This window comes from Oryctolagus cuniculus, chromosome 3 (assembly GCF_964237555.1).
Source record: "Oryctolagus cuniculus chromosome 3, mOryCun1.1, whole genome shotgun sequence".
Classification (NCBI taxonomy): Eukaryota; Metazoa; Chordata; class Mammalia; order Lagomorpha; family Leporidae; genus Oryctolagus; species Oryctolagus cuniculus.
The window spans coordinates 142,034,762-142,056,930 of record NC_091434.1 but is presented as its reverse complement, the minus strand read 5'-3'; the positions used below and the strand labels follow the sequence as shown (position 1 = coordinate 142,056,930).

The following is a 22,169-nucleotide window of genomic DNA, read 5'->3' as shown; positions in this document are numbered from 1 at the left end:
AGAGTTACAGACAGTGAGAGAGACAGAGAAAAAAGTCTTCCTTCCGCTGGTTCACCCCCCAAATGGCCACCACAGCCGGCGCACTGCGCCGATCCAAAGCCAGGAGCCAGGTGCTTCTTCCTGGTCTCCCATGTGGATGCAGGGACCCAAGCACCTGGGCCATCCTCCACTGCCCTCCTGGGCCACAGCAGAGAGCCGGACTGGAAAAGGAGCAACCAGGACTAGAACCGGCGCCCACATGGGATGCTGGCACCGCAGGCGGAGGATTAACCTAGTGCGCCACGGCGGCGGCCCCAGCTGTCACCACTTTAAATATGCTGTCCATGTCCTGAAGACCTTTTTTTCTTTTTTTTTTTTTTGACATAATTTTTCATAGGGCACTTTTAACAGATCTGACAGAAACCAATGAAAAACACTTGCCATCTAAGAACTGTGTAAACAGAGAGAATGGTATTTCACATATCTGAGATAAAGTAAAATCACCAGATTTGACAACATTAACCATTTTGGCTGGAACACAAATTTAAAGAGGTCCTGTAGTAAAGCTAAAAACTATACCATAATAATGTGACATTATAACACTCTTCACTGAGACACTCAGGAATGCAGAGGTCACTTTGATATTCAACTCTAAGTCATCATTTAAATTTATCTCCCTTTGGAAATCCATTATTTAGGTATAATGGGATTTGCTTATTTTATATTGTGGCTACCCTGTTACTTTCTTAAACCCACAGGTTTTTTTTTTTTTTTTTTTCCCTTCTTCTTTAAGGTTTATTTACCTGTTTAAAAGTCGGAGCTACAGAGAGAGGGAGACAGACAGAAACTTCATCTGCTGGTCCACTCCTCAAATGGTCCCAACGGCCAGGGCTGGGCCAGGCTGAGACAGGAGCTTCATCTGGGTTTCCCACATGGGTGCAGAGGCCCAAAGACTTGGGTACCTATATACTATGTTTGGAGCTTAACATTCATATTACCTTGGTCTTGGTCTTCCTAGGTCAGTATTATAACCCCAGCCTCTCTACATAATCTGCTCATATTTTTAGGAGGACAGGGACAGAAATTAATGCCTATATAGCTTCAAAGCATGTTATCTTTCTATGAGTCTAGTGGTTTCAAGGTTTTTGAGACCAAAGCACTTGAGAACCTAAGAACTATGAATCTTCTTCCCCTCAAAATGGGCTTACACATAAAATACTATAATTTTAAATGATTCACAGGTCCCTTGAGGCCCATCCACTGCCCCCAGAAAAAACTCCTTACTGCTTCTAACAAATCTGTTCACAGTAAACTTCCTGAGAAAATGACCCCGTACTTTCAATTGCCAATTCTAAACACAGTGCCTAGGATGTGGTGAGCACTCAACTGTTCCAATAAATATTTTCTGAAAGGAGTGAGCATTGTGATACAATGGGGTAAGACACCACTTGGAAAACCTACATTCCATATTGGAGTCCCTGGGATCAAGTACTACCACCAGTTCTGATCCAGCTTCTGACTAACGTGCATGGGAAACAACAGATAAAGCCCCAAATACCTGGGCCCCTACCATCCATGTGGGAGACCCAGATGGAGTTCCTGTTTCTGAGCTTCAGCCTGGATCAGCCCCAGCCACTGTGGCCATTTGGGGAGTGAACCAGCAGGCAGAAAATCTCTTTCCTGCTGTTGCTCTTCCTTTCAAATAAATAAAAATGAGTAAGTAAGCATTTAAAAAAATCTTCTGTATGAATGGATGGATGCAGACAATGGCTAGATGACAGGCACAGATCTCTGCACTGCTTCACAACCTACCATGATAGCTATTTAAATGCTGTCAAACAGCTTTTAAATGCAGACTGCATCTAAAAACCAATTATTTACAGGAAATGTACATACTAGCTTACATCCCAAAGCCTCTGAGATTTAATATGATCCACATTCTACATTCTCCAGGAAAAACTTTAGGGAACAACTACTGTTTTTCTATGTGCCATAAAGCAGCCACAGAATCTATAAAATTGTATAAATGGAGACAAGATTTTTCTGTAACTTCAGATGCAAGGAGAAAATTATCAAGGTTTTATTGCATAACTAAACATTTTAAATACTACAGAAAACATGAAATGTTGGGAGTGGAATTCCATCTTCATTTGGAAGGGACTAACGGCTTAGAACCACCTGATTTCCTTATCAAGTTTTTCAGCTCAAATCTAATGACAGATTTTAAAAAATATATAGTATGAGGGGCCGGCGCTGTGGTGCAGCGGGTTAAAAGCACTGCCTGCTCCACTTCCAATTCAGTTCTCTGCTAATGCTCTTGGGAAAGCTGTGGAGGATGGCCCAAATCCTTAGGCCCCTGCACCCACGTAGGAGACCTGGAGGAAGCTCCTAGTCCCTGGCTTCAGATCAGCTCAGCTCTGGCCATTGTGGTCATTTGGGGAGTGAATCAGCAAATGGAAGACCTCTTTCTTTCTCTCTGTCTCTACCTCTCTTTGTAACTCTTCCTTTCAAATAAGTAAGATGAATCTTAAAATATATATATATATGTAGCATGAAAAATCAACATCTACAATAGAAAAAGAAGTACTTTAAGATAGACTAGGTTAAAATATTCATTCCAGAAAGTGAGAAATAGTTGCATTTATGCTTTGAGTTCTGAGTGAATGGAGTAAACTTATTTTGAATTTTTAGTTTTCTGATCTACAAAGTAAAAGGAAAGCTTCCCAAGAAAGATAAAGAGTATGTTCAATGGTACAACCAAAGAAAAGATTTCATTCATTTAGTGAATATGCTTAAGGACAAGGAATAGCTTATTTCATAGGGAAGAGAAGACACTGTAGAGTACACTGTAACACTGGAAAGGTAATGCGAGACTATTTTAGAAGGCTTTGGAATGCCAGGCTAAGATGTATAGCCTTTAACCAAAAGGCCTGTGATTCTCAAAGAGGAGTAGGCTGACCATTAACGAGACAAGATCAATCCGTAATAAAGTCTTCCATCATGGGGCCGGCACTGTGGCACAGTGGGTTAAAGCCTTGGCCTGAAGCACCCGCATCCCATATGGGTGCTGGTTCTAGTCCCAGCTGCTCCTCTTCTGATCCAGCTCTCTGCTAGGGCCTGGGAAAGCAGTAGAAGATGGCCCAAGTCCCTGGGCCCCAGCACCCACGTGGGAAACCGGGAGGCTCCTGGCTTCAGATCGGCACAGCTCCAGCCATTGTGGCCATCTGGGGCGTGAACCTGCGGATGGAAGACTCTCTCTCTCTGCCTCTCCTCTCTCTGTGTAACTCTGATTTTCAAATAAAATAAATAAATCATAAAAAAAAAGTCTCCCATCAAAAAGAAGCCAATTACACTTAGTTTCACTGCTGAATTCTACTAAATATTTAAAGAAGTATCAACACTAATTTTTCTGAAATTACTCCAAAAAGTATAAGAGAAGAGAATTCTAAGAAATTCATTCTATGATATATCATTACCCTGATACAAAAATCAGACAGGGACACAACAACGAAAAGCTATAGGCTGATACACAGATGCAAAAATCCTCAAGAAAACTCTAGCAAACTGAATCCAATAACACATTAGAAAGATTATTCACCACGACCAAGGGCTCATCCTAGGGAGGCAAGGATGATTCAACATTGACCAATCAATAGATGTGATATATACCACAAGAACATAATGAAATACAAAAATTTTATGATCACCCCAATAGATGCAGAAAACACATCTGATACAGTCTAACATCCCTTTGTGACAAAAACTTTCAATAAGTTATGCATATTAGAAGCATACTTCAATACATAAAAAGCCATTTATGGGTCCAGTGCTGTGGTATAGCGGGTTAAGCCATGGCTTGCGGTACCACCATCCCATATGGGCATCGGTTTCAGTCCCAGTTGCTTCATTTTTTTTGTTAAAGATTTTATTTACTTATTTGAAAGTCAGAGTTACAGCCAGAGGGAGAGATGGAGAAAGAAAGGTCTTCCGTTTGCTGGTTCACTCCCCAATTGGTCACAATGGCCACAGCTGAGCCAATCTGAAGCCAGGAGCCAGGAGCTTCTTCCAGGACTCCCATGTGGGTGCAGGAACCCAAGCACTTGGGCCATCCTCTAGTGCTTTCCCAGAACATCTGTAGGGAGCTGGGTTAGAAGTGGAGTAGCTGGGACTTGAACCAGCGCCTAGATGGGACGCCACACCACAAGCAGATGTTTAACCTACTATGCCGGTCACTTCTGATCCAGCTCCCTGTTGTTGATCTGAGAAAAGCATCAGAAGATGGCCTAAGTCCTTGGGTTCCTGAACCCACATGGGAGACCTGGAATAAGCTCCTGGCGCATGGCATCAGCCTGGCCCAGCTCCAGTCATTATGGCCATTTGGAGAATGAACCAGCAGATGGAAGACCCCTCTGTCTCTCCTTTCTCTGTAACTCTGCCTTTCAAATAAATAATTGTTTTTAAAAAGCTACTTATAACAAATCAGCAGGTAATGCCATAGTAAATGGAGAAAAGTTGAAGACTTTCCCTCTAAGATTTGAAACAAGACGAGGATAACTACTTTTAACACTTTTATTCAGTGTAGTACTGGAAGTCTTTGCCAGAGCAATTAGCTAAGAGAAAGAAATAAAGGACATCCAATCTGGAAAGGAGAATGTCAGTTTGCTGACATGATCTTAAATATAGAAAATCCTGAAGACTCTACCCAGAAGCTATCACGTGTCTCCCTCTCTGTCACTGTCTTTCAAATAAAAATAAATCTAAAACAGAAATGATGTTTTTATAGAACTAGAAAAAAACACTATTAAAAATTATGTAGAACAAAAGACCCTGAATAGCCAAAGCAATATTGGGCAAAAAGAACAAAAGAGAGAGGTATTATACCACCTGACTTAAAACCAAACAGAAAAGTGTGATATTGGCAAAAACAAACAAACAAACAAAACAGACACATAGACTAAAAGAACAGAACAGCAACTGCAGAAGTAAACCCACCAATCTACAGCCAATTGATCTCTGACAAAGTGCTAAGAACATAAACTGAAAAAAGATAGTTGGCAGTCTTTTCAATAAAACAGTGCTGGGAAAATTAGATATCCACATGCAGAAGAATGAAACCAGACCTCAATCTCTCATCATGTACACAAATCAACTCAAAATAGATTGAATATCTAAATATAAGACTTGAAGCCATGAGCTACTAGAAGAAAACAAAGGAGTAAGCTATCAGGACATTGTAATGGACAAAGATGTTTTGGATCAGATCCCAAAAGCACAGGAAACAATAGCAAATATGGACACCCTGGGAGGTATCAGATGATGGCTGAAGTGTCTGGGTCTCTATCATCCACCTGGGAGACTTGAAATGAATTCCAGGCTCCTGGATTCAGTCTGGCCCAGGGCTAGCTGTTGCAGGCATTTGGAGAAGAAACCAGCAGATGGTAGATCCTTCTCCCTCTTTCATGTAAATAAAATAATTAAAAACATAAACAAAAAAATGGGAATACACCAAACTAAAGAGTTTCTGCATACTAAGGAAACATTCAACAGTAAAGAGACAACCTATAGAATGGAAGAAAATATTTGCAAGTAATCTATATGACAGAGGATAATAACCAGAATATATAAGGAAATCAATAACAAAAAGACAATCCAATATAAGAAGGGGCAGTAGATCTAGACAGACATTTCTCAAAGGAAGACATACATACGGCCAAAAGGTAGACAAAAGAATTATTAACCTCACTATTCATCAGATAACTCCAAATCAAAACCACAATAAAATATCATTTTACTTCAGTTTAACTTGGCTATTATCAAAAAGATAAAAAATAAAAAAATAATGGTGATGGCGAGAGGGAATAGAGGGCACCCTTGAACACTGTTGGTAGGAATTTAAATTATTAACTACAGCCATTAAAGAAAACAGTATGGAGGTTCCCCAAAAAACTAAACATCTGGAGCCATCATGTGTGGCATGGCAGGTAAAGCTGCCACTTGCGGCATCCACCTTCCCATATGGGTGATGGTTCTAGTCCCGGCTGCTCCACTTCTGATCCAGCTCCTTGCTAATGCACCTGGGAAAGCAGCAGAAGATGGCCCAATTCCTTGGGCCCCTGTACTCGTATGGAGACCTGGAAGGAGCTCCTGGCTCCTGACTTCGGATGGGCCCAGCTCTGGCCACTGCAGCCATTTGGGTAGTGACCCAGTGGATGGAAGATCTCTCTCTCTCTCCATCTCTCTCTCTCTATATATATAACTCTGCCTTTCAAATAAATAAATCTAAAAAAAAGAAAAAATAAAAATAAAACCTAAAAATCCAGCTACAATATGATCCAACAATCTCACCACTGGGCATATATCCAAAGGAGATGAAATCACTCTGTAGAAGATGTTCATTGCAGCACTATTCACAACAGCAAAGAAATAGAAACAACTTGTGACTATTAACTGATGAATGGATAAAGAAAACATGGCGCGCACTCTCTCTCTCTCTCTCACATTCCGCTCTCCTTTCTCTCACCTCTCCCCCACCCCACCCCCAGCCCATTGGGCTTTCTCCACCTGACAATAAACCTTTCCTCTTTAAAAAAAAAAAAAAAAAAAAGGTGTCAGGACGGCTGAGTGGTCTTAGAAAACATGGTACATATTCAAAATGGAATACCATGCAGTCATAAAAAAGGATGAAATCTTGTCATTTGCAACAACATATTTGGAAAGTGGAGGTAATTGTGTTAAATGAAATAAGTCAAGCACAAAAGACAAGTACTACATGATTCACTCTTACGTGGAAGTCTAAAAAGGCTGATCTCATAGAAGCTGAGAATATAATGGTAGCTACCAGAGGCTGGGAAGAGTAGGAGGGAGGGAGGGATGGGGAAAGGTTGATTAATAGAACACAGATAGAAGAAGCTCTGGTGTTCTATTGCACAATAGGATTACTATAGATAATGACAATGTATTGTATCTCCCCAAAAGCAAAGCAAAGCACACCAAAAGAAAGGATCTTGAATGTTTTCATCATAAAGAAATGCCAAATGTTTGCAGGTAGTTTAAAATGACTGGACATTACACAATTTAGACACACTGAAACACCACATGGTATTCCAGAAATATGAATAAATATTTTACATTAAAATTTTTTTAAATTTCATAAAACAGAATTATAAAATTGGGGGAAGGAGAGAAGGGGAAATCAGAGGATCAAAACTGGGAGAGACATACAATTCAAAAAAAAGCAGAGCTAAAATTCAATTATTTGAGTTGACTCAGGCATTTAAAATTTCCAATAATTTTTTTAAAGATCTATTTTATTTATTTGAAATAGTTACAGAGGGAGAGAGGGAGGAGAGAAAGAGAGAGAGAGAGAAAGAGAGAGAGAGGTATTCCATCTGCTGGTTCACTCCCCAGATGGCCACAATGGCTGGAGCTGTGTCAATCCAAAGCCAGGAGCCAGGAGCTTCTTCCGGGTCTCCCATGCAGGTGCAGGGGCCCAAGCACTTGGGCCATCTTCTACTGCCATCCCAGGCCACAGCAGAGAGCTGGATCAGAAGAGGAGCAGCCAGGACTAGAATCAGAGCCCATATGGGATGCCGGCATTTCAGGCCAGGGCATTAATTTGCTGCACCACAGTTCAGCCCCAAATTTTCAATAATTAATTAATGGCCATCAAAGGGAACTTGAGTGTTTTTTTTTTTTAATCACGAAAATTAAACCATGTTCCTAACATGGTATTTAGAAACATGTTGAAGAAAAATAAAATTAACATGCAATACCAGGATTCAATTCAGATCTCCTGATTTTGCAACCAGTATAGTTTCCATTAGTATATAGATGCCAACAATTGAAAGAGGTATTTTGGGAAAGTGAGTACGACATGTGGAATGGACTGGATAAGGCAAGAAAATAGAGGCAAGGAGAGAAGTGCTACCACTTATAAGCACTCCCCAAATATCCACAGGTTTACTATTTTTAAAGAGATGTCAGTGACACAATATTTGGATTTTATTGCTTAAGTCCAAATCAAAAGTTTAAAATTGGACATCTTGTTAAAATTAGTATTCTATAATGTCCCCAATGTGTGATTCATGGGCTGCAGATACATAAGTAGAGAAGTTATTTTATATGTCCCTAAATCCCTACACATACCAATCTGTGTCCAGATATGCATAGCTCTAGCATTATTTTTCACATTTATGTGGAATTTGCAATTTATAAAGTCATATTAATTTAACAGGTTTGAATTCAGTCTAGTTCTTTATCCTACATTTTCTTTTATGCAGGTCTGACACTGGTCTAAGAGACAACTAGATCATTTTAAAAATTCACCTGAGGGGCCAGCGCTGTGGTGTAGGCAGGTTAAGCATCCGCCTATGACACAGGCATCCATCATGTGCACCACTTCCACACCCAGCTGCTCCACTTCCAATCCAGCTCCCTGCTGATGGCATGGGAAGGCAGCAAAAGATGGCTAAAGTGCTAGGGCCCCTGCACTGGCCTGGGAGACCCGGAAGAAGCTCCTGGATCCTGATCAACCCAGTTCTGGTCACTGTGGCCACTTAAGAGAGTGAACTAGCAGATGAAAGACCTCTCTGTCTCTCCCTCTCTCTGTCTTTAACTCTGCCTCTCAAGTAAGTAAGTAAATCTTTAAAAGAAAAAAAAAAAAAAAAGAATTCACCTGAAGTAAAGATCTCTGTCTTAAAGCATTAAGCTTGCCTATAATTTCTACTTATGCAATGGACATTAGTGGCTATTGAATACCAGGGCTCTATATTAAGCAAAGGGAGATACAAAGATAATTAAGTCCCAGTGTCTAGCATTAGAGGCTGACTTTCAGTCTACAGAACTCAGACATGTAAATGTTTATGAATCTAATTAACCAAGTGCTATAGAAACACAGAATTCTTTAACGTATAAATAAGAAATTAAGTCTATCTAAATGTTAATGTCTTGCTTTCAGCATTATCCTTTCAAAACCCTTTTGCCAAACCAAATGTCAAATACTGACACCAAAAAGCAAAGGTAACTATTCTAAAGGTAAATACAAAACCTAAACACTCTGCCAAAAACATGTTAGAACTGATAAATCTGGTGAAGCTGTATGTTAAAAAAAATACAAAAACCAGTAGCTTTTTTTGTGTTATTGTTTGTTTAAAACAAGCTACTTTTTTTGTATTTTTTTAAAAAGATGTGTTTATTTATTTGAAAGGCAGAGTTACACAGAGATCTTCCATCTGCTGGTTTACTCCACAAATGGCCTCAAGGGACAAGGCTTGGCAGGTGAAGCCAGGAGCTCCTTCCAGGTCTCCCATATGGGTGTCAAGGACCCAATCACTAGGGTCATCTTTCAGAATTCCAGGCCATTAACAGGAAACTGGATCAGAAATGGAGCATGGGTCAGCACTGTGGCGTAGCAGGTAAAGCCGCCCCATGCAGTGCTGGCATCCAAATGGGCGCTGGTTCAAGTCCCAGCTATTCCACTTCCAGTCCAGCTCTGAGCTATGGCCTGGGAAAACAGTAGAAGATGGCCCAAGTACTTGGGCCCCTGTACCCACATGGGAGACCTGGAAGAAGTTCCTGACTCCTGGCTTCGGATTGGCCCTGCTCTGGCCATTGCAGCCAATTGGGGAGTGAGCCAGGGGATGGAAGGCCTCTTTTTCTCTCTGCCTCTCCTTTTCACTCTGTTTTAACTCTGACTTTCAAATAAATAAATAAATCTTCAAAAAAAGAAAGAAAGAAAAGAAAAAAGAAGTGGCGCAGCCAGGCTACAAATAGCACCCATATGGGATTCTGGCATCAGCATGAGCATTGCAAGGTGGTCCCTTAACTTGGAGTCACAATGTTGGCCCCAACAGTAGCTTTTTAATATGCTAATAATCAGCTCTAAGAAAGAGAATCAAGAAGACATTCCAATCACAATAGCCAAAAACACACACAAAAATAAAATATTTAGGAATAAATGTAACCAAAGTAAAAGATCTCTACACTGAAAATTATAAAACACTGATGAAAGAAAAGAACACAAAAATAGAAAGATATTCTTTGGTTGTGGATCGGAAGAATTAATATAATTAAAATGTCTAGGATACCTAAAGCAATCTACAGATTAAGTGGATACCTACAAAAATGCCAATGGCATTCCTTACAGAATTAGGAAAAACCATCCTAAAATTCATATGGAATCAGAATAGCCAAAGTGATCCTGAGTAAAGAAGGTCAAGCTGGAGACATCACAACACCTAACTTCAAAGCATACTACAAAGCTATAGTAATTAAAACAGCATGGTACTGACATAAAACTCAACACACAGACCAATGGAACAGAAAAGAGATACAGAAATCAATCCACGAACATACAGCCAGCTGGTTTCTGACAAAACAAACACTAGAGAGAGAACATTCTCTTCATTAAATGGTGCTGGCAAAACTGAATGTAAACATGCAGAAGAATCAAATTAGATCCATTCCTCTCACCATATACAAATATCAACTCAATCAGGGCCAGCGCTGTGGTGTAGCAGGTAAAGCTGCCACCTGCAGTGCTGGCATCCCATATGGGCACCAGTTCAAGACTCTGCTCCACTTTCGATCCAGCTCTCTGCTATGGCCTGGAAAAGCAGTAGAAGATGGCCCAAGTCCTTGGGCCTCTGTACCCCCATGGGAAGACCTGGAGGAAGCTCCTTGCTACGGATCGGCATAGCTCCAGCCACTGCAGCCAACTGAGGAGTGAACCAGCAGATGGAAGACCTCTCGCTCTGCATAACTCTGACTTCCAAATAAATAAATAAAATCTAAAAAAATAAATAAATAATCAACTCAAGATGGATCAAAGACTTAAATTTAAGACATGAGATTACGAAGGAACTGAAAGAAAATGTAGGAGAAAACAATTCAAGACACAGGTAAAGGTGATGACTTCTTGGAAAAGACCCCCAAAGCACAGGCAACAAAAACAAAACCAGACACGTGGAATTACACCAAACTCAGAAGCTTCTGTGCATCAAAGTAAACAATCAACAGAGTGAAAGGCATTCAACATAAAGGGAAGAAGTATTTGCAAGCTACCTGAAAAAGGATTATTATCCAGAATATATCAGAAATTCAAAAAATTCAACAATGAAAATAACCAATCCAGCTAAGAAATGGGTGAAGGACCTCAACAGACAGTTCTCAAAATAAGAAATACAGGGGCCAGCACTGTGGCGTCACAGGTTAAGCCACTGCCTGAAATGCCAGCATCCAATACTGGCAGCTTCTGCTCCAGCTCCCTGCTAATGCACCAGAGAAAGTAGAAGATCGTGCAAATGCTCGGGCCCCTGTACCCAAGTGGGAGATGCAGATAAAGTTCCTGTCTCCTGGCTTTAGACTGGCCCAGCCCCAGCCTTGCAGTCATTTGGGGAATGAACCATTGATGGAAGATCCATCCCTCTCTCTCTGAAATTTTGCCTTTCAAATAAATAAATCTTTTAGAGAGAGAAAAAAGAAGAAGAAATACAAATGGCTAACAAACATATTAAAAATGTTCAACATCACTAGCCATCAGGGAAATGCAAATCAAAAACCACAATGAGGTATCACCTCACCAATCATAATGGCTATTATCCAAAAGACACAGAGTAACAAAAGATGGTGAGGATGTTGAGAAAGAACTTTTACATATTGTGGGAATGCAAATTAGTGTTACAGTGAAAACAGTATGGAGATTTCCTAAAAAATTAGAAATTGATCTGCTATATGATCCAGCAATCCCACTACTGGGTACTGTACCCAAAAGACATGAACATGTTGGATCAAAGATACCTGCACTAACATCTTTATAGGAGCATTGTCCACAATAGCCAAAATATGGAATCAACCAAGGTGTCCAGTATCAGATGAGTGCATAAAGGAAATGTGGTATGTATGTGTATATATACATATATGCAATGGTTATTCAGCCATAAAAAAGAATGAAATCCTATCATCTGCATCAAAATGATTGCCAACTGGAGGACATCATGTTGAATAAAATAAGCCAGATACAGAAAGACAAATACCATATGTTCTTATATGTGGGAGCTAAAATTAAAATAAAAATCAATAAACAAAAACAAAAAAGAAATGCCTGTATCAGTTTGCCTACAGTGTTTTGTCAAACTTCAAATCTTTGTCAAATTGTTAAGAGTGATATGCTACTATAATTTTAATGAGCTGTGACTATTTTAAAATTTACTGTATTTGAATGAAATACATTTTTTCATTTGATTATTATTGACAGCCCTTAGTTATATTTCTGCTGAACTATAGTCTTTTTAGTTTTCATTTGTTGAGCTCTAAATGTTCATTTAGGGGAACATTAAGAATTTGATTATAATGTAAATTAAAAATGCTATCTCAAAAATAAAAAAATTTCAATAAAAATAAACAGTTGTTTAACATTCCAAAAGGAAATACAGTAAAACATTCTTGAGAATTAACACTTGAGGTAAATTTTTATTATACTATGTCAATGAGCCACGACTGTAGTTAGGCATTCACTTCTGTCTTTGTGGTTAAAATATAAAAATCTTCGGTTGAACACCCATTAAGTTGCCTGTAATTTAAAACACGGACAATAACAAGTATTGGTGGGGATGCAGAGAAACTGGAACCCTCATATACTTCTGGCAGAATGTAGAACACACAGCAGCTCTGAATAACAATCTGGTAGTTCCTCAACAGTTAAACAGTTACCATGTGACTGGCATCTACCAGAAATGAAAACATACACTCAAACAAAAACCTGCACAAAAATGTTCATAGTAGCATTATGCCTAAAAGCCAGAAAGTGGAAACTCAAATACCTATCAAGGGATAAGTGGATAAACAAAACATGATACCCACACAATGGAATAGTATTCAGCCATAATAAAGTACTATTGATCCATGTTACAACATAGATGAAACCTGAAAACATGCTAAGTGAAGTCAGTCACAAAACATCACATATATATTTTTATGAAACATTCTATGGCGACAAGATGGATTATTGGTTGCCTAGAGACACTATGAGTGGATAATGGGTTTCCACTAACATGGATTATGAAATGTTCTAAAATTGATTGTGGTGATGACTGCACAACTTCATGAATATACTAAAAACTACTGAACCATATACCATAATTGAATTTTATGCTAGGAAATTGTATCTCAATAAAGCTGTTATTAATTTTTAAGAACCTATAAGCCATGATATTGAATAGTAACAATGAAAACTTTTGTACTTAACTAGCCTCTGCAGCATCAGGTCTTTCTAGCTTTCAGTCTTTCCTTCATTTTTGTTTTCTTTTTTTTTTTTTTAAGATTTATTTTATTTATTTGAAAGACAATTACAGAGAGAGGGGTCTTCCATCCTCTGGTTCACTCCCTAGATGGCCACACGGCCAGAGCTGCGCTGATCCGAAGCCAGGAGCTTCTTCCAGGTCTCCCACGAGGATTCAGGGACCCAAGGACATGGGCCATCTTCAACTGCTATCCCAGGCCATAACAGAGAGCTAGATCGGAGTGGAGCAGCTGGGACTAGAAACTGCACCCATATGGGATGCCAGTGCTCAGGCCAGGGATTTAATGAGCTATGCAACAGTACTGGCCCCTTATTTTTGTTTTCTAATATTTCAAGTCTACACTTTGAAACTTTTTAATCAAAACACAAAGCTCTTATCTTTTAAAACTATACCTACACAACAATCATTTCAAAAAAGAAAAAATATGAAAAGTACTCTATTTCTCATTAGGAAAAAAAAAAAGACAAGGCATGTGAGCAGAGCTCTCCTTTCCACCTATGTCTTCCTCAACTTCTACAACTTACTTTCACAATATTACACGAAGGGGCCAGTGCTGTGGCATAGCAGTACTGGCCTCAAGAAGCTGTGGAAGATGGTCCAAAAACTTGGGCCCCAGCACTCAAGTGGGAGATCTGGATGGAGTACTGGGCTCCAGGCTTCAGCCTGGCCCAGCCCCAGGCTTGTGGCCATTTGGGGAGTGAACCAGCAAGTAGAAGATATCTCTATCTCTCTCTCCCCCTTTCTCTCTGTAACTCTTGCCTTTCAAATAAAAATCTTTAAATAATTTTTTTAAATGGAAGGAAATTATACTCAGACTTCACTTATTCTGTACTCAACCCATAGCAATCTGGCTTTTCCTGTACCCCAGTCCCAAAGTACTTCTGGTCACCACAGTACTCCTCCTGCCACGTGATAGGTACTTTGTCAACCTCACTTCTCCAGTGCTCCCAGCATTATCTGCCTCCTGTATGAACTCCTTTCCGTGAAGCTCTCCCAGGCTTTTCTGACATCTCTGGTTCCCATCCCTCCTCTATGACCACACCTCAAGAACAACCACTAGCCAATTCTTTTGGCTGCTCTTCCATGCTGACCTATTCAACCTAAACCTAGTCCCTCTATATGCTTGTGAGGTAAGCCAATCCACTTCCCAGGCTTTCAACTACTTCCTACATGCTTATGACGTCTACCTAAATCTTCAACTCTATCTTGCCAGCAACCCTGATTTCCACCTTTTTTTTTTTTTTTAAAAAAGATTTATTTTATTTATTTGAAATGCAGTGTTACAGAGAAGGGTAGAGACCAGAGAGAGAGGTCTTCCATCCACTGGTTCACTCTTCAGATGCCTGCAACAGCCGGAGCTGCAACAATCTGGAACCAGGAGCCAGAAGCTTTTTCTGGGTCTCCCACATGGCTGCAGGGGCCCAGGACTTGGGCCATCTTCTACTGCTTTCCCAGGCCATAGCAGAAAGCTGGATCGGAAGTGGAGCAGCTGGGACTAAAACCGGCGCCCATATGGGATGCCAGCGCTTCAGGCCAGGGCGTTAATCCACTGCGTCACAGCTCTGGCCCTGATTTTCATATTTCTACTGCATGTCTTTTTAGGTAACTCAGCTTTTTTTTTTTTTTTAAGAGATTGATTCATTTATTTGATAGGCAGAGTTACAGAGAGAGAGAGGCAGAGAGAGAAATCTTCCATCTGCTGGTTCACTCTCCAAAATGGCCACAATGGCCAGAGCTGAGCAGATCTGAAGCCAGGAGCTTCTTCTGGGTGTCTCACATGGGTGCAGGGTGCAGGGACCCAAGGACTTTCCCAGGAAGGATGCTGGATTCGAAGTAGAGCAGCTGGGACTCAAACTGGCACCCATATAGCATCACAGGTGGTGGCTTTGCCTGCTATTTATCCTCTTCTCTCTTGAAACTTCCTCCTAGAATCACAAGTGAATCTTTTTTAAAGGATTTCTTTCTTTATTTGAAAGGCAGAGTGGAGAGAGAGAGAGAGAGAGAGAGAGAGAGATCTTCCATTCACTGTGTAACTCCACAAATGGCTATACCGGCTAGCGCTGAGCCCATCTGAAGCCAGGAGCATCTTCTGGGTCTCCCACATGGGTGTCAGGAACCTAAGGCCTTGGACCATCTTCCCATGCTTTTCCCAGGCACATTAACAGAGAGCTACATCAGCAGTGGAGCAGTCAGGAATTGAACTGGTGCTTACAAGGGAGGCCAGCATCACAGGCTGGCCTCAACCTACTATACCACAGTGCTGGCCTCATCTCCTTAAAAAAAAAAAAAAATTTTTTTTTTGACTGAGTTACTTTCTTACGGATGAGGCAGACACAGAATGAGAGCCTCCATCTACTAGCTTACTCCCTAAATGCCCTTATCAGGCTGGGGTAGAGTGGCACTGGCCTGGGACCAAAGCCTGGAGCCAGGAACTCGGTTCAGAACTCTCACTTGAGTGGCAAGACCTCCATTACTTGAGCTATCAGTGCTGCCTCCCAAGATCCACATTCACAAGAAGCTGTTGTTAGGAACCGGAATTGAACCCAGGTAACTCTGGCAAGGGATGAAGGCTTCTTTAACTGCTGGGTCAAGTATCTGCCACCTCTTCCCATAATCTTGTTTGGTCCCCTTTACTTGTTTTTCCTCATTTATCCCTTTCCCTACCAAATGGTACCTCTTCTAAAGCTTGGGTGATAATGATAGCACTATCTGGTATCTGTAACACAAATCAAGATGTTACACCACTGAACTTTTTTCTCCTTTGTAACTCATGTGTAGTGAATCACTGAGATGTCTTTCTTAATCCTTATCAGATCCACTGTATACTCTGTGTTCCCCTTGTCTTAGTTCAATTCAGGGTCTCACATACCACATTTTTTAACAGATTCCTAAGTGTCATCTTTCATACTGTCATCAGAATCAACTTTCTCAAACTTTCTCTGCTTCTCCCAAGAAGCAGAGCAGTGACGCTGAGATTTTTTTTTAACAGAAATCTATCTGAGTGATCCTAAGCGAAGACTCACAGTAATCTTCAGGAGCAGGCTAGGGGAGGGGAATGGGGAAACACTGCTGACGTGTCAGGTCAGTACGTCTGTTTTCTGAACACCTCCTCACTTGCCCTGTGACTTAAGAGTTGCAGTGCAGAACTGCCCACAAGTACTATTATTGGTCTATAGAATAAAATCTAAATATAGCGTAGCTGTAAGACCCTTTAAAATCCAACCCCTACCTATCCCAGCATCACCCTTTGCTTTTACCGTGTACAAGTGCTGCCTCACTACCTCTCAAAGCATGATCAAGAGACCTTCCCACCATTTCAAGGGATCTGTATAGAGTAAAACCTAAACCTGTCAATCATGAATGTGTATCACGCTACCTTGTAAACTTACTTATCATGACTGTAGTCCACTAACCTTGTAAAGACTAAAAGTCAACATAGCTTAGACCAAGTTCTAAACCTTACACAAATTGTTTGCTTGCTAATTTGGTTATTAGCAAAATCAGCATGTTTTCAACAGGTAACAATCTGGGAGCCATAGTTTACACAATCGCAGTACCTTAATTTCTTTCTCTTTAAGAAGAGGGCATAACAGGCCAAGGCCAAGCATAGACAACCCACAGAATGACAGCTGGACAAGTGTCTATATTTAATGGTAATCAGAAATTAAGATGAAGACTGGATAACTATATGAACATGCATACATTACTGACAGTTATATAAACTGAGAACTTTTTCAAGAAAGTTATTTATAGGGGACCAGTGTTATGGCATGGCCAGTTAAGCTACTGCCTACAACGCCAGCAACCTATATGGATGTGGGTTCGTGTCCTGGCTAGTCCACTTCCCATCCAGCTCCCTGCTAATTCATCTGGGAAAGTAGTGCAAGACAGCCCACATCTTTGACCCCTCCACCCACACAGGACACTCGATTGGAGTTCCAGGCTCCCAGAACTAGCCTAGAGCAGCCCTGGCCGTTTGGGGAGTGAACCAGAGGATGGATAATCTCTCTCTCCCTTTCTCTCTGAAATGCTCTTTCAAATAAATAAATCTGTAAAAAAGAGTTATTTATGAACTTGTATTGAATTATTTCACATCTCTACTACTGGAAAGATATGTAATAATAAAAACAGGCATTTTATGAGTGTTAATCACAGAATTATATACAACAGCAGAAAATAGAATGGATTAAACGTTCAACCCTAGGGAAATGGTTATGCTATAAGATAAGTCATCAGGTAAAACATTACACAGCCACCTAAAATTATTGTTACAAAGCTGTTGTAATAATAATAAAAAAGCTCTTATAAAAATGTAAAGTTAAGGGGCTAGCATTATGGCATAGCAGGTAATGCTGCCTGCCTGCAGTGCCGGCATCCCATATGGGCACCGGTTAGATCCAGTTCTCTGCTATGGCCTGGGAAAGCAGTAGAAGATGGCCTAAGTCCTGGGCCCCTGCACCCGTGTGGGAGACCTGGAAGAAGCTCCTGGCTCCTGGCTTCAATCGGCACAGCTCCAGCTGTTGTGGCCAACTGGGGAGTGAACCAGCGAATGGAAGACCTTGCTCTATCTCACTTCTGCCTCTACCTCTGCCTCTCTGCAACTCTACCTTTCAAACAAATAAATAAATCTTTAAAAAAATTTGTAAAGTTAAAAAACCAGGAAGGTGTATGTTTGGCCTAATTGTTAAAACATCACTTGGTACCCCAAATTCTCATAGCAGACAGCGTAGGTTCAAATCTTGGTTCCATTCCCAATTCCCATTCCCCCCATCCTGGGGGGCAGCAAGCAATGGCTAAAGTAGTCAGATCCCTGTCACCCCTGTGGGAGACAGCCCTGGGCTGCTGTGGGCATTAGGTGAGTGAACCAGAGGATGGGAGTTCTCTCTCAAATAAATAAAATGAGTAAAGACAAAGTCATTTCAAAAAACTTAAAAAGGAATACAAAATGGTATATGTAGTTAGGGTGACACAGAAGCATTAAAAACATTAACAGAGATAACAGAAGGCCATATAAAATATGGACAAAGGACCATGCTTGCTGTCAGACAAGTTTGAATGCCCATTTCACCTTTCTAAGTGTAAGGCATTTCTTAAAAAATTATTTATTTATTTATTTGAGCAGTGGGGTAACAGACAGTGAGAGGGAGAGACAGAGAGAAAGGTCTTCCATCTGCTGGTTCACTCCCCAAATGGCCGCAACAGCAGGAGCTGGGCCCATCCAAAATCAGGAGCCAAGAGCTTCTTCCGGGCCTCCCATATCAGAATTTAAGAAACAAATCCGGCCGGTGTCGCAGCTCACTAGGCTAATCCTCCGCCTTGCAGCGCCGGCACCCCAGGTTCTAGTCCTGGTCGGGGCGCCGGATTCTGTCCCGGTTGCCCCTCTTCCAGGCCAGCTCTCTGCTGTGGCCCGGGAGTGCAGTGGAGGATGGCCCAAGTGCTTGGGCCCTGCACCCCATGGGAGACCAGGATAAGTACCTGGCTCCTGCCATCGGATCAGCGTGGTGCGCTGGCTGCGGCGGCCATTGCAGGGTGAACCAATGGCAAAAGGAAGACCTTTCTCTCTGTCTCTCTCACTGTCCACTCTGCCTGTCAAAAAAAAAAAAAAAAAAAAGAAAGAAAGAAAGAAAGAAATCCATCAGCTAATCTATTCTCTTTCCATGACAGAGACACAGTTCCTCAGCATTCCATCAAGGGAAAAAGTACCAGCTACCAGCAGTCTTAATTATAGCTACTGCTTATCAAGCCAGGAAATTTAAAAAAATAAGCACCATAAAAGAACAGCCTTAGTCATCAAATCTCCAATGCAACATCACCTAGCTATATGTGTATTACGGAAGAAAAAGGAAACCCAGGTAGTCCTTAAGAACAAAAATCTACCCTAGGAATTCCTGACTCATCCCCAAAGCATGAGCCCTCCGGCTGCTTCCCCTGTGCAGGAGTTCAGCACCTGCTCAGAGGGCCTACATCACAACACGAGGCTCCTTCCTCACACAATGTGCCCAGGGATAACGAGATGAGTAACATGCAAGCAAAAATTAGCCAGGGACCATTCCACCTGTTCTACCATAGCCAAGTTCTCCAATAACTGAATAAAACAAGTTTTAAATATTTTAAACACTCAAAGGAAAAATTTTAACTTTCGCTACAGAGCAGTAAAACAAGGGGCTCCATCCAATTATTGTAAACAACACCATTCGAAAGATACCAACACAATGAAATTCTCACAAAGCACTGCTTCAGAAATACATACATAGACCAAATATCACGAGAAATGCTTATTATAAGAAAGAGACTGCTTAATCTGTAGCTTCAAGTCTTCAAAAAATACCAACAAAACCTTAACCCCTGTCCTCTATGACTGGTCTGGGGAGGTGGGTCTCTCAAAGCTCATTAATAAGACAATATTGTGTAAGGCCAGGGACCTACCTAAGTTGTTAACCCCTTTAACACTCAAGCTTTACCAAAGCCTCTTTAGAAGGTGGAAAAGTATTTCAGTACTAAAAACCATTTCACCTGCACCTTAAAAACGAACGCGCTTCGAAACAAAAACCAGCCAGTCTGCTCCCCATTCATTTTTACAGACATTTAACTGTGTATCTCCCAAGCGCATTTCGCAGTGAAGTCATTATTCTCGGAGGAGTACCTTAATCCCCCAGGAGCAAAAATTTCCCTCCCTGATTTCCCATTCCCAACCCCCGCCAAGGCTAAGGGAGCAAACCACTTCCCAAAGTCCCACTTCCTTTTCCATTCCAGAGACCTCCACGGTTTCCAACGCCCTGGTCTTGCGCAATATCCGTAGGAGCAGCCGCCACAACCACCGCCTCCTAAGCCGGGAAACAACCCTAGAGGGAACATTGTCCAGCAGAAAAATAAAAGGGGCGGGGAGGGGGTAATGTAAGGAAGTCGACTTCTGGTCCCACGCCTTGCAATCTGACCCCCTCACCGGGGTCTATCTAGGGCAATTTCACCAACCAGCCTTTTAACCCTCGCCTCCTCTCGAGCCGGTCTGCACTAGCAGAGGGCGGAAAGTGAGGGGGAAAGGGAGGCGGGAAGGTTATCTCCCGGTTCAGGGCTCCGGCCGTGCGTCGCCTCCGCCCCACCAGGACTATTGTTCCCAAGTTCCCCACCCCCACCCCGGATAGGAAGTGATAGTCACATCCCCTCCGCCTGCGCCAGTGTTCCCTGGGGAGTCCAAAATAGGCTTCCTTAGGCAGATCCCCCTACCCACGCTTTCGCCCTTCAACCTCAAGTCACTCTGACCCCAAGACCACCTGAAAACGTGGGTCCCAGGACAGGAGACGGGACCGGACGGACGAGGTTCAATGCAAAAGAGGTGAACCGTGAGACTCCTTAACGACAAGCCTTGGCCAAACGCTGGAGGTAACTGCGAACCCCGAAACAGGCAGAGGTCCTACCTTGCTGCCTTGGGAGACCGGCTTGGGCAAGGGGACACCACGAGCGAATGCCAACCTTTGCACCCCCGAACCCCCGTCAGCCGCGATGCACTGCGCCCCTGCCCGCAGCCAGACACGCTGCCTCGCCCCTTCAGAAGGGCCAGAGGTGTGCAAAGGCGAGCCCTCCACCCCGGCCTGCACCGCACCCGCCTCGGGCTCCAGGCCCGAGAAACAATAGGTGGTCGCGGGGGGCGGTGCAGGCTGAGAGCTTGGCCCCGGGGCCGCGCCCTTAACGCCCTGGGCGCCCGCAGCAAGGGGCTGCAAAAACCGGGAGGAGAAAGGAGGCCGAGGGGCGGAGGCGACCTCCAGCCCGCGCCGGCCCGCGGGACCACCCGGCCCTCGGCGCGGGTGCGCGCCCCCTCCCGCCGCGCACCTCTCCGCCGCACACAAAGCGCCCGCGGGCCGGCTGGGAGAACCGGCGGGGGGCTCGGGTGCCGGCGAGGGGAGGCGACAGCGAGCTGGAGAGACTCACCATGAAGTCCCGGGCGAAGTTGTCCTCCCCATTGTGGTCCGGACTCTTCATGGCCTGGACCCTCTGGATGAATTTCCTCAGGATCTCCACTTGCTCCATCCTCCCGCGTCCCCCCGGCTGCGGTCGCTGGCCCCCCCGCCGCCCGCCCGCCCGGCGCAGAGCCCGCTCCGTCTTCCCCAGCTCGCTCCCCCTGCCGATCCCTCCCCGCCCGACCCCCGCCCAACCCCGCCGCTCCCTCCTCCTCCCCACCGCCTAAGGCGGTGGCTGAGGCGGCACCGGCCCCGGCCCGGCTCCCGACACCACAACTTCCAGGAGCAGCCGCCGCTCTCCGACAGTACGAGGCGAGCCGCTGCGGCTAGCGCCAACCCCCACCCCCAGCTTGCTCCATCCTCCTTCCCCGCCCTCCTCCTCCTCCTCCTCCTCTGTCCGAGACGCCGCCGCCGCCGCCTCAGGAACACGGCTCTCCGCTCGCCCTGCCCCCCCTTCCCGGTTCTTCCTCCCCCCACCCCCCACTTGCAGCCACAAGCCGCCTCTCCCAACGGGCGCGCCCCCGCCGCCACACAGACGCGCGGCCCCGTGAAGCGGCTCCGCCCCAAGCGCGACGCCGCGCCGATCCGCCCCCGCTCGTCAGCCCCGGGCCACCCCCTTCAGCCCGCCCCGCCAGCCGCAGTCCCGGCTCGGATTGGCTTGGGAGGCACCTCGGCGGCCTGGGCAGCCTGACTTCACTTCCGGGGCGTGGCCCACTCGGGAGCTTTCAGGACTGGAGATAGGAATTGGTTCCTCTGGAGGCGGGAATACGACGCTGAGCAGAGCAAACCCTAATCCGTTGGAGTAAGACTTCAGTTGGAACTTGGCGGTCTCACCGCCTACCGGGAAAGAAAAGCGTATTTCGAGAGTGCTGTAGGGCGGCCGCCTGCCGGGGGCTGGGACTACAAGTCCCAGTCTCTGCGAGTCTGGGAGCGGGGC

The 22,169-nt window shown here is 43.6% G+C and overlaps 1 protein-coding gene across 2 annotated transcripts in view; it reads right to left on the bottom strand.

Annotated features, from left to right (window-relative positions):
- PTPN12 (protein tyrosine phosphatase non-receptor type 12) overlaps positions 1-21,707 on the bottom strand; it is a 98,113-nt gene extending 76,406 nt beyond the window's left edge. Inside the window, exon 1 of one of the 2 annotated variants that reach the window (XM_070071196.1) lies at positions 21,204-21,707. In XM_070071196.1, the coding sequence (XP_069927297.1) occupies positions 21,204-21,302 (99 nt within the window). In that variant the 5' untranslated portion in view covers positions 21,303-21,707. Of the gene's footprint in view, positions 1-20,692; positions 21,079-21,203 lie in introns of those variants that run through there. The other variant, XM_008258311.4, reaches the window with a different exon arrangement.
- Positions 21,708-22,169: the final 462 nt, after the last annotated feature.